General features: G+C 39.4%; 2 protein-coding genes across 2 annotated transcripts in view; one reads left to right on the top strand and one right to left on the bottom strand.

The window, feature by feature from the left end:
* LOC141761342 (uncharacterized) overlaps positions 1 to 13,726 on the top strand; it is a 251,683-nt gene that overhangs the window by 23,953 nt on the left and 214,004 nt on the right. The gene's annotated exons all lie outside the window — the stretch shown is intronic.
* LOC141761251 (uncharacterized) lies at positions 4,917 to 8,596 on the bottom strand. The gene is made up of 6 exons (XM_074624582.1): positions 8,566 to 8,596; positions 8,426 to 8,470; positions 7,848 to 8,105; positions 6,562 to 6,810; positions 6,066 to 6,291; positions 4,917 to 4,956 (listed from the first exon to the last, which is right to left on the bottom strand). Exons 1-6 carry the CDS (start codon positions 8,594 to 8,596, stop codon positions 4,917 to 4,919), a joined length of 849 nt encoding a protein of 282 aa, XP_074480683.1.

The following is a 13,726-nucleotide window of genomic DNA, read 5'->3' as shown; positions in this document are numbered from 1 at the left end:
TCAAAGCGGTCCCTTGACCTCTGACCTCCAGATATGTGAATGTAAATGGGTTCTATGGGTACCCACGAGTCTCCCCTTTACAGACATGCCCACTTTATGATCATCACATGCAGTTTGGGGTCAAGTCATAGTCAAGTCAGCACACTGACACACTGACAGCTGTTGTTGACTGGTGGGCTGCAGTTTGCCATGTTATGATTTGAGCATATTGTTTTATGCTAAATGCAGTACCTGTGAGGGTTTCTGGATCAATATCTGTTATTGTTTTGAGTTGTTAATTGATTTCTAATAATAAATATATACATACATTTGCATAAAGCAGCATATTTGTCCACTCCCATGTTGATAAGAGGATTAAATACTTGATAATTCTCCCTTTAAGGTTCATTTAGAACAGATCAAAATGCGTGATTAATTTATGATTAACTATGTACAGTCATGCGATTAATTGTGATTAAATATTTTAATCGATTGACATTCCTAATTATAATATACGTTGTCTGCTTGTAGAGGAATCACATAGTATTCCAGCTGCCTTTCAAACCAAATGCAACCAGTTGCTTTAATTATTGTTGAAAACTAAGAGTGCATGACGTTTTTGTATTCATAATTTTGGATGTTATGATGTTTCATGGTCTGAGTTCACTGTAAATAAAGATGTTGTGGAGGAGGCTGTGACTGCACTGACAACAAGAAAAGTCATTTAGAGCTTTTTTATTTATCTTTTCAGCATCATGTTAAACTTCTAAATTGTCTTTTTATTACCAGTTTGTAATATGTTGCATCAGTGTGATGATACTGTATGTCCTTTATGAAATAAACCCAAAGATCTCCGTCTGTCCTGCAGTTCTTATTGAATAATTATATTTCATACAAAACAACCAAATAGATAACGACAATATAACAAACACACTTTAAACACACTCATTTATATACTGTATGTAATCAATGAAAAACATGTTCAGAGCTTGTGTTGTGTCTTAATATACGACAACAGTCATCGTATTTAGCAGCTAATGTTGCACATTGATTTTTCTCCCCACATGAATAAGTCAGTTTCTGAGGATCGGGAAGATGGATATACTCAGGATATATGTTATCACCTGTCAAACGCTGCACACCTTTAATCAATCTACTCATCAACACTGCAGTATATCAACCCCAGTTCTCTCCATCACTCTCTGTCAGAGCGTTATCTCTACTACTGTGTTGGTCACTGGTGTTAAACTCTCTTTGTTGATACTTAAAGATAAGGTCTTCTTCTCTCCTCCTTTCATTGTTGCTTCGTCTTTCACAGTCTCTCTGCATTCCTTCCATAAGCTTCATTAATTCTCTTCTCCGTTGTGTTTATTGTCTGATTGTTATCACATGTAAATGGGATCAAACACATTCAGAGAGCTGTGTCTGTATTCTCAGCAAGTTCAAAATAATTCTGATTAATAAACTGTTTCAGAATATTTGAGCAATAACAGTTCTCTATGGAAGAAGAGACGTGTTGATGAGACAGATGATGATGGTGTTTGGTTTTACAGCAGAAGGCAGAGTGAGAGTTATTATCCATACTGGTGATGAGTTACCAGTGTGAGAGCTTCAATAAAACCTAAATACAAGACTGCCTGTCATGTTATTATTGTTTTATTATTATTATTTTAACCTGCATGCTCTTATACTGTATGATATAATATTATTTATGATAGCTCTTTTAGTCTGAAACAGGAGGTTTTTGAATATGATAAATACTAATATCTACATAGCTGTCAGTCTAACTGACGTACTGACATTTTGGCATACATTTCCAATAGGACAGGGTAATATGTCAATATTACTTGTACTTTCATAAACTAAAAAGTGGGCTACAAGTTTAATATAACTATTAAACTAACCGTATACCTATTCACTTGTTTAGTTCATAGTGTAGTTGCAGTACAAAATACAACTCGGATGTAAACTAGTTGTCTACTCAAAGTTGACTGTTCTTACACTTAAAGTACACTTAAAAGTTTACTTTTAGAAACTAAAAATGGGCCAATTTAGAAGAAGACTCCCCGACTTTATTATAGAGACCAAATAAATGCATCAGTGTGGCTTCAAGTCGGACTGATGTGACAGCATCATGCTGGTGGTCGACCACAGTGAGGGCATGAAAAAGCTGCTTCTGATAAACAGACGTGTGAACAGAGCAGATAGAACGACGAGGTTTCACTGTTACACCGCAATAAAAGTAAACTGTTGCTGCTGTACTGACTGATCACATCGTCCAGATGAACAGTTAAAACAGGACTAATAAATGCACAAACACTATACTCTCTTTATTTCTAATATACAAAATCTGCCATCTTTTGTTTTGAATTCAGTTTAAAGCTTCACAAAGTGCAAGTGTAAATGGAAAGTGTAGCTATATTTATAAGTTAATGACTTTTTACAGAGTGAACAGAAGACACAAATACAACATGTTGAGATATGAACGGTTTCATGTAGCTGCTGGCTGATTATTGGATAACATGCTTTTGTTGCTGAGTTGAAAAAATACACAACTCCGTTGAACACAAAGCCTCACATTCAACATTATTAACGTTTCTTCTTCTCGTTCACACATTAACACGGAGTCTTCTTCAGTCAGATGTCTCTGCTCTGTGTGGCCTCTAACTGGGTCACTGAGTGAAGTAAGTGAAACCACAGATGTGTGTTTCAACAGTTTAGCAAATAAAAGAAATTGTAGAGCTCAGCCTCAAGTCATTCAGTTGACTAGAGATGTCGTCACTCCAGGTCGGCGTCTTCGAGGCTTCGGTGTCCTGCAAACCTTCATCTCTTCTATGGAAGACAACATTTACTGATTAACACTAATATTGTCACGACCGTTTCTTTTTGTGTCTCCAGCTCTCCATGCCACCAATGGAGCACGTGAGTCAGTTTTATATTAGTTTCTCTGTATATTGCAAACTGTTTTTATTCTTAATACTGTGAACCTTGGCACATCCCCTAGAATATATCTTTGCATATTCTTGCCAAGCTTTCATTTTAAACAGATATATATATATATATATATTGTAATTTTCTATTCTATGTTTCTTGTTTATGCACCAAAACACCAGATTCCTTGTATGTAAAAAATAATCTTGGCAATACACCTGCCACCTCTCTCCCCACACGGTTTCTTATTTAGCTTATTAATTATTAGCGTATTGTATAACAGTTGCTGCTTGATGTGAAACCATGGTTACGAAACGTTAAGACAGTTTCCTTCGGAGAGAGGGAAGTTGGTCCAAAAGCTCGCCGCTGTATTTATACACTACATCTTAAAGAGGGGAGCTTCATTCAGCTGTGAGCGGGACTACAAACGGAGATCACGGTCTGGTTTCTGCTGTCTCTCTGATTGCTGCAGAGCTGATTCACCTGTTACAGGCTGCACACCTGCAACTCGTCTACTCATCAACGCTGCAGCGGATCAACCCTAGTTTTTAACTCATTCATCTCTCTCAACTAAAGTCTGGACCAGTATCTGCACCACACCGTAATATATTCTGTGTTCTTGGCTGATTTTGACACACACCACTTGAGTTCACATTTAAAGGAGCATACCTGCCGTACAGCTGTAGTGTGGAGAGTTCAACATCACCATAAAAGAGTGATTAGTGAGATTAAGAGGAAGTTGCAGCTGTGAGTGTCATTACCTTCAGGAACGGAGCGTAGAGAAGATCCTGCTCTGAGTGTTCGGCTGCTGTGGACCTCGGAGTCGCTGCAGAGTTTAATAATCCGGATTCTGCTTTAGAAATAAGTACAATTCATGTTAATACACAATAAATCTGATCCTATTTTTTTTTTTTAACAGAATGATATAAATAAATAATAAAAAAATATTCTTAATTCATATGATCGTCAAATGGTAAAAAAAAACAGCAACAGTCAAAATAAACAAAATAATCTAAATAAATAAAATAATTGTCAAAATAAATAAAGTATTAGTCAACATAAGTCAAAATAGTCAGAATAATCTTAACTCATAATAATCAAACAAACAAAATAATAGTCAAAATAAACAAAATAACAGTCAGTAAAACCTTAACTCAAAATAATAGTCAAAACAACCTTAACTCCCAGGTGAGTTCTACATGTGGACCTTAAACCAGATACAGATGTGATGTTGAAATGTCTGTAGTTGTGTTGTGTGTGAGCAGCTTCTTAGAAAATATGTGAAATTGTCCACCTGCATGTGAATAACAAACGAACCCTGTTGGAGATCTTGTGGAGTTTTACTCATCGTCAAAGTAGAGTAAACAGGTTGAAGTGAGGATTCATCATCGTCATCATCTGAAGGAGAGAAACATCAGAAAGCAAGAGACACACGGTTAATTATAAATACTGTTAATAGACTGAAGGGGTGAAAAGGACCCCTCACCTTCATCAGTTTGTGGTTTTCTGCTGTAGTTGGACTTGAGATGGAGGCTCAAATTATCAGCAGCATCTGCAGCGTCTAAAACAAAACACCCAGTGAACCACACACTGAGAAAATGTAAAAATAATCCACATGGTGTTGCTCTCTCAACCAACACCTCAACTGTCACCTCGAACATGAGGGACAGGAACTCTTCTCGTTATTTTCATTTTCTCTGTGGTTAACCTTCTTAAAGATGATATATACCCTGTGTCTCTCAAAGTGTACATGTGCTTATAAAATATAAAACAATAAATATATAAGTAATCCATTAAAGTCTTGCTGTGTTCCTTACATCAGGTTACCTTTGTTTTTTCTGGGTTTTGTGACGACGACTGCATACGTCACGCCGTCTGGATGCTCTGCAGCGTCCTCTCCATAGACTGACACAGAAAACACATTTAGTTTTAATTCTTTAGTCATTAAGTTAAAAAGCTTACAAAGTTGTTATAAACAACTACAGTCCTCACCATTATGACTGTCCTCATCTGAGCGTGACGCTGCTGTTGGCGTCTTTGAGGAAACTGAAGGATAGAAAAGCAAAAATATATTGACATCAACAGAAACACAGAAAAGACATTTAAAGTTTGATATTTCAAAAAGTGTAAAATATTTAACAACCGACTTGATTCACACTGATGCGTTGTACAGTTAGTGTAACATCGTCAACTGTGTAAAACTGTTAAATATTAAAGAATACTACAAACACAACTGTGTTAAAACAGGATATAGCTCAGTACATTTGTTGGTTAGTTCGGTTGTTTTTCCCCACAACATTAGATTATTGTATAGTTAAACTAGACTGTAGCTCTTTCTGGGAAACATAATTTGATACACAGGAAATTACTTGTTTATATGTCTGTTTTGAACTGTTTAGTAACCATCAATACAATATATATATAACATATATAATATATATAATATAACGGCTGCTTCAGCGCAGCCTTGCAATAGTTTTTGAGTGTCTTACAATCACGGCTCTAATTTCAAACTTATTACCTAAAACATCTGATGGGTTGAGCTTGTTGAAGGCGGCATTTGACTTTAAAGGTCCCATATTGTAAAAAGTGCGATTTTCATGTCTTTTATATTATAAAGCAGGTTTAAGTGATATATAAATACTGTTAAAGTATCAAAACGTTCAATATACGGAGAAATACACGCAGCCGTATTCAGAAAATTGTGCGTTTGAAACAAGCCGTCAGGATTTCTGTCCATTTGTGATGTCACAAATCTACAATATATAGATCATTACACAGTTTTAAACGTAAACATTCTAAATGTGTCCCAGTTTATTTCCTGTTGCACTTTATGTGAATGACATCAGCTGACAGGAAGTAAACATTGACCCAAACTGTTGCCTAGCAACGTAATTCCGTTGCAATTCCCTTGAAATGCACTAAAACGAAGCGTTTCAGACAGAGGGTGGATACAGGTATATTCCGGCAGACTATATGAGGAAAATAAAGAATTTTTGAACATTACAGCATGTAAACATGTTCTAGTAGAAACACAAAATACAAGTATGAACCTGAAAATGAGCACGATATGGGACCTTTAATGCTCCTTTGGAAGTGATTTACACGGTTGCTTTCTTGTTTAAGTGGTTCGTTATTGATACATATCATATTACGGTGATGAAGTTAACTTCTCTGTACCTCTGTGTATCCTCATATGAAGGACTCCCACCACCAACATCAGAACCGCCATTAAAATGGTGACGATGACGACCGACAGCAGGATGAGGAGCTGAGAGCCGTCGGAGTCGGAGTCGGCGTCGGAGTCGTCGGAGTCGTCGTTTTCAGAGAGGAGCTCTTCATGAGATGATGTTGGAGAGATGGTAGGAGAAACGGTATTTGCTGTAACATTACAAATAACACTACGTATGGAACTTTAAGTGTAAATGTATATTTTTTTAAATGTGAAAAAGTTGCAAAATATAAATATTGATAACATCACATCACAATGATCACAATGTTTACGACACTGGCAGGCACATTCCTTTAAAAAACAGCCATACTGAATTTATATTAAGCTTCAAACAACTACATTTGTCAAAGTAGAGGTGACATCAATTTGCTCATATATAACTCGTCTATATGTTGTTTTGTAACACTGTTCTGTCTGACCTCTGACAGCCAGCCAGCTTCCTGGTGAATCTCCAACTCCAGAGATGCGGCAGTCGTAGACGCCTTCATCAGACTTGGAAACATTGTGGATGGTCATCTCCCTGGATGAACTGCTCCGCACGGATTGGCCACCTTTGTAGAAACCGGCCGGGAGGTTGGAGGACGGAGTCATCTTACTTCTGCAGCTCAGAGTCACATCGTCTCCCTCCGTCACAGGAAGAGCAGGAATCTCCAGGATCACATCTCCAGCTGAGCAACATGTCAGTAAAACGTTAGTTTTATGTACAAACTCACAACTAGAATTACTCACAATAGAACGCTGATTGAATCAAGTAAGCAGTAATTTAACACAGTGACAGACAGCCCTAATAATAGAAGCCATGAAGCTGGTTGGTTTAGGTTAAAGTTACAGATTAGTTTGGGGATTTATAAGTATTACTACTCCTAGTGTGCTTCCAGGTAGAGAGGAAGGCATCCCAGACAAAGTCCTCAGACACATCTGTACCATAGTTTAGCAGTGATTGTGTCATGTTTAAAGACATTTTAGATTTCACCATAGACATAGACAAAACACATACTTTAGGAACTTTAATTAGAAACTAAAAATAGAAAAATGATTTGTTGATCAGTTTGTGACTGCACGTTTTTACATTTGCCTATACATTTAGCAAGATTCTGTAAAAATATACATTGAATAAAAATGTTACTTGACCGTGCTACCTTGAATTATTGAAGAAACCTTTGCTCTCCTCTCACGCCTCTAAAATGAACGGGGAAACAAAAAACGGAGAAAAGTCTTGATGAATTGAAGTAAATGAGGGGTGGGTGGGCGTTTAACAACAGCAGAACTACATGAAAACATCAGTTTACTAACTCTCACACAACTTATGCAGAATAATCCAAGATCCATTCGTATGCTCACTACTTGCCTGAAGTATATTGGCCGTATAGTGTTTTAAATAGTCAGGTTTTAGTGAAGATGTGTGTGTTTTATGAAGTAGTGAGTTTACGACCGGATAAGTGAGACTTGGATTATTCTGCACAAGTCGTGTGAGAGTTTGTAAATGACCCTCATTTACTTCAATTCATCAAGACTCTCCTCCGGTTTTTGATTCTCCGTTCACCGTGGAGGCGTGAGAGGAAAACGGAAACGTTTTCTTCAATAATTCCAGGTAACACGTGGTAAACCTGATTGTCTTGATCTGATCTGAGAACGATGCATATCATCAGTTGAATGACAGGTTAAAATAGATATGCAGTGGATTTTGGAGATGCTATAAACCTACCGGTGACGGAGATGTTGACACTGTTGCTCCTCTCTCCTCCTTCAGTCTCACACCAGAACTCTCCGTCTTCTGATTGATAAACTCTCTTAATGGTGCAGGACCCTGTTGGCGTCTTAGTATCACATTCTACATCAGATTCCTGGTTATTCCTGATCACTCTCAAATGAGTCGAGCCATCAGATCCCTTACAGTCAAAAGAAACAGAGTTGTGTTCGAAGTATTGCTGTCTGTTTGGAGTGACACGAAGAAAAGCTGCATCTGAAACCGAGAAAGAAATTATAGTGTCCCAAAAGAAACATTCAGAACTATGACAGGAAACAAAATCAACAAAACCACTGTACAGTAGCTGTCTACACCTTGTGACAGATTAAAATGGGATTTTTTTTGCAAAATGTATTCTGGTATTTGCTAGTGACATGGAGATTAATTCATTAAACTCAACCTCTCCAAAAATATTAAACATAACCGTAGGAACTTAAATCACAGCATAGAGACAAATACAGACTTAAAAGGTCCTTTAGATGGACAGAATGATGCAACATGTTTAGGATCTTTAGGAGTTTCTATTTGTTACTCACCACTTTTCAGAGTATAGCTGTTCAGCAGAGTGAATTCAAGCATCACTGGATGAACAAAGGAGCAAAGTTGAATATCAGAGAGACGGTTGGATATACAGGATGTTAAAGGTAGATAAAGAATAAATAAAGTCAGTACTCACACAGTCTGAAGCACAGAGCGGTGACCCCCATGTTGTTTAGCTGCTGACTGTCTGAGAATGAAATACAGCTCTCTATATAGACGAGGACTTCCTCTTTCTGTGCAGGTTATTTTCTGAACCAAACCTTTCTCTGTCTCTGATTGGTCGACCACCGCTTCCCCTCCGGTCGGCTCCAGTAGCTCAACCCGGGTGGCTCAGTAGGTAGAGCGGGTCCAGTCAAGCCAACAACCAGAATCAATGACATAACTGAATGAATGGATGATTCACACTTTTTTAATAAACATACTTAGCTGTGTTTTTACCACTACTACAAAGAAAATACCAAACAGCACTACAGAACAGTGCATTAACCTGTAAGGCCAATCTGCACCCGCTGTGTGTCTTTTTGCTCTTTAAACTACGTCACCACACTGCCGGAGCACTTTCTCAGAGCGGTTACTGTTGCTGTGGATGGGTTCACATTAATGGAGCGCCTGGTGCGTTTCATACCAGTATTAAAGGGTGCCTTGTGCAGCGATACCGGACGTCGATGGCCGTGACAAAGCCTCTATATTTGACGCCCTGGGAGTGATAACCATGGATGTACTAAGGGAACTGGATACAGCGTTGGAGGCGTTGGCCCCGTTCATTCCTGAGAGCAGGGCTGCGTTCGAATAGTCCTTTTTGCTCAGGAAGGTTCCTAACGGAGTGAAATGACCCTCTCAGTACCTCAGTAGCAGCCATGATAAGAGCTGTTCAAATTCACCAAAAGTTAAGGAGAGGAGCTTCAATGCTTCCTTTATTATCTCCTTTAGCAGAGGAAACACTGGAGCATCCTTTACCAAAGGAAAGGAGAGAATAACATCCCACGATTCCTTGCATCCGCAGCATTTAAAGCAACGCACCATTCGGCCGTTCATAATAACAAACTATATGCTGATCTTGCATATTATTTTCATACGCTCATACACTAATTGGGATTTGTGTTTAATATTAGTGGACAGTGACAACCATTTAGTTTCACTTTATTCTTAATTAATTATTTATTTTGAACATGTAACAAATACCTCAGTAAAAAACAAAAAAGAATAACTAATAAAATGAACAGTAAACAATCAATTAACAAATAATTAACATAAATAAATATTACATGTCCGAAGAGAAGTTGGAAGAAGTATATGATCCTACACCTTCTCCATAACTCCAACAATTAACTCAATATGTATCATATATTCCTGTTTATTTCTATTCCAACCTGGTAATGAAGTGATATTTCTCCACATTATGTCAGATAATCTTTATGATCTGTTGATAAAGTGTTCCAGCAGCAGCAGGAGGAGCTGTGGTATCTCTCTTTAACACACCGCAGGTGAAAGAGTCTGTCACTGAAAGACCTATTTAATAACACACGGGTTGCAACTCCTCCATCATTACCAGATTCCCTATCTCTTCTAACTACAGAATATCCCTTTACAACAAAATCCCACTGTGGTTTCAACCATGTCTCTTGTATACAGATTACATTAGGTTTCTTTTGTAAATTATCAATATACTTCTTAAACTCCTGTCCATTTGTCATTAAGCTTCTCACATTCCATTGTAGCAGAAGAACACCATTAAGAGGATCCAGCCCATGTTTGTGAGGATTGTGTATCTTCATTCAGAATGTTTCTAACTGTTTCCCATTCACTTCAAGGTACTTCTCAGCTGATCTGACAATTAATTTAATCCTTTCATTGCGACTTTTTGACTGTGCCGAACAGTTGATTATTTCTGCCATAAAGAGCACAAAGTCACTTTTTCTGACTAGCAGAGTTTCCTCCTTCAACTTATCACATCCTGCACATTTTCCAACATCTTCATTCACAGTGTTATTTTGCTTTGTCACTTTTATGCCTCCTGAAACCTTCTTTGCTGCCTCTGCATAGCTGATTCCCTGATACACCTGGGGTCTTTCCCATTAGTGCTTTTATACGGCTTGACTCCTCGACTCCTCTCCTCGCGTCTTAGTCCCGCCCACGGGAGATGCGAGCGGAGGAGGCGAGGAAACGACACGAGGAGATAGGAATCGAGTAAATATGTTTTTAGAGACATGAGACGTCGTTTCCTCTGAAGCGTCTGATGACAGCAGCAGCTGATCACATCTGGATCAGCTGTCAGTCAGCTCTAACAGCTGTTTATGTCTGAACTGATCTAATACTAATAAAGAAACAGAGTTATCAGAGCAGCAGTGTTTCCTCTCTGTTTAACAAACACCTGCACATGAATAACAGCTGGTCTGTGTTTCTACTGTGGACTGAGTCCTGCTTAGAGGACCAGGAACCATCTCTACTGTGGACTGAGTCCTGCTTAGAGGACCAGGAACCATCTCTACTGTGGACTGAGTCCTGCTTAGAGGACCAGGAACCATCTCTACTGTGGACTGAGTCCTGCTTAGAGGACCAGGAACCATCTCTACTGGCACAATATCTTTATATTATTTATTCATTATTAGCGTCTGTAGTTATTGATGTTCTGACAGTAGAAGTTATGTATTAGTCTGAATGTTTCAAGGAAAAGTGAAATGATGTAACTCATATCAAACCCGACGCTCAGGAATTATCAGCTTCACATGTGACTGAATGGAAATGATGATTAATGATGTAAAAGGTATAAAAGACAGACTCTCCTTCTCTCTCTGACTTTAACAGGATACTTAATAAAAGTGAATGAGTGAAATAACAGATCATCAAAAGAAAACTCTCTCTAATAAATGAGGAAAATTGATTGAGGTCTGTTTGTTGTCAGGTTTTATAAACCCCTCTCAGAGTCAGACTCCTTCAGTGACGGTGTGTGAAGCAGAGCTCCTGCAGGTCCTTCTGCTGCTGGATCACTTCACCATCAACATGATCCGTCTGCTGTTCACTCCTACAGTTAACACAGATTATAACTAGACGGTGAATCAGAAGACAACTAAACTATAAATCTTTTAATCTGTGATCTGTCTTCACTCCGGTATGAAACTCAGTGATGTTGATGTATCTGATCAATCTGATCGGCTCAGCGTCCAATCAATAACTGATACGGATAAACTTCCGTGGAGGAAACACTGGAGGATACACTGGTGTATCTTCGCTCATAGCTCCTCCAGCAAGCCTCCTCGATCCTCGCTCCTCGATCCTCGCTCCTCGATGCGCATTTTATGAATTGGGACGTCCTTCAAGATGGAGGACTGAGATCAATTTCCGGGTCACAGCCGGAGGATCGAGGATCGAGGACCGAGGAGCGAGGAGACGAGGAGGCAAAAAATGCTGAAATGAGAAGCACCTCTTGGGTGCATCCCAAAGCTCTTATTTTTCGTTTCCTCGATCCTCGCTTGAACCGGAAGTTGTTCTGGTGTGCCATCTTGAAGACCGTCCCAAAGCCCTTATTTGTGCATCGAGGAGCGAGGAGCGAGGAGCGAGGAGGCTTGCCGGAGGAGCTATGAGCGAGGATACACCAGTGTATCCTGCACGGAAGTCTTTTACCGACCGACACGACCCCTTATTGGATATCAGTTATTGATTGGACGCTGCGCCGGTCGGTTTGATCTGATACATCAACATCACTAGAGTTTTATACCGGAGTGAAGACAGATCACATATTAAACGTTTTATAGTTTAGTTGTCTTCTGATTCACCATCTAGTTATAATGTGTGTTAATTGTAGCTCTGAGCAGCAGCAGAAGGACCTGCAGTAGCTCTGCTTCACACACCGTCAATGAAGCAGCCTGACAGTCAGAGGGGTTTATAAAACCTGACAAACAGTCTGAAATCACTTTCTGCATTTATTAGAATGATCTGTCTTTTCATGATCTGTTATTTCCCCCGTTAACTTTTATAAATGATATTATTAAAGTCAGAGAGAAGGAGAGTCTGTCTGTCAGCAACAAACACCTTTTACATCATTTATCATCATTTCCATTCAGTCACATGAGGCTGATGATTCCTGAACATCTGGTTTGATATGAGTTACATCATTTACATTTTCCCTTTAGCCTAATAAATAATGTCCAGTGTTCAAAAAACACCATAGTCATATTCTGAGTTATTAAATAATGAGCTCACAATCAGAATATCAATAACTACAGATAATGAATAAATAATATAAAGTTATTGATCCAGTAGAGATGGTTCCTGAGCCTCTAAGCAGTCCACAGTAGAAATACAGACTGCAGCTTGCACTTGTCTTTATTAGTATTAGATCAGTTCAGACACAAACAGCTGTTAAAGCTGACTGACAGCTGATCCAGATGTGATCAGCTGCTGCTGTCATCAGAAACGGACTCGCTTCAGGTGACGCTTCAGAGGTAACAACGTTCCCTTGCTCTTAAATCGTATTTCCTCGTTTCCTCTGTCCTCGCATGGTTTCCTTGCGTCTCTCCATGCTTCCCTGGTGGGAGGGACTAAGACGCAAGGATGAGACGCAAGTGAGGGAAACGGGGATGCAATTAAGAGCTTTGGCATGCAGCTCTTGACTCGCTGCACATCTGCCCTGACAGCTGCTCAGTGGTGCATGAAGCCTAAATAGCTCGACCTCCGTCTGGAAAAGTACCCGGATCTTGGGCACATGGAACATGCGCAGTAGAGCATCCGCTCGGTCACGGCTTGTTCTCCAGCCTCGAACTGGGTCTCACTCACATGAACGGAGGAAGGGAAATAACTCTGGATTCAGCTGTTAGTGCGTTTTACAACTTTTAAGACCTACATAAGGACTATTAGAGTGTTCATACTGGGGAGTTGATTCACCTTAAAATAGATTATCCTCTGAGTTACAGACATCTCTTTCTCAATGTAAGTCTATGGGAAAAAGTCTTTATGGACCCAACGGCATCACTTGAAGGACACGGAAGTTGTAGTACCGTCGTTTGGCCACTACGGGAGCACTGGCATGTTCAGGGAGTGGCCTTGGGTGGCACAGGCCACCCCTGAAATCTGATTGGCCACCCCAAGTGCCACCCCAATATCTTACAATATGATTGTCTATATGCCCAGTCAGAGGCGGGCCACGGCACTGAATGTAAACTGCACTCTTGTTTAGAGTTGCAGTTCCTTCTCAAACCTGAGAGGCAGAGATGCGCTAAAGTAGTATGTAGCCTGCAAAAAAAAAGGTGCGAAGAAGAAGAAGTTTGAGCAGGTGAACCTACAGGTGAACCTACAGGTGA

This window comes from Sebastes fasciatus, chromosome 22, assembly GCF_043250625.1.
Source record: "Sebastes fasciatus isolate fSebFas1 chromosome 22, fSebFas1.pri, whole genome shotgun sequence".
NCBI lineage: Eukaryota > Metazoa > Chordata > Actinopteri > Perciformes > Sebastidae > Sebastes > Sebastes fasciatus.
Note: the sequence above shows the minus strand (reverse complement) of the source record. Positions and strands in the feature narration are given on the sequence as shown.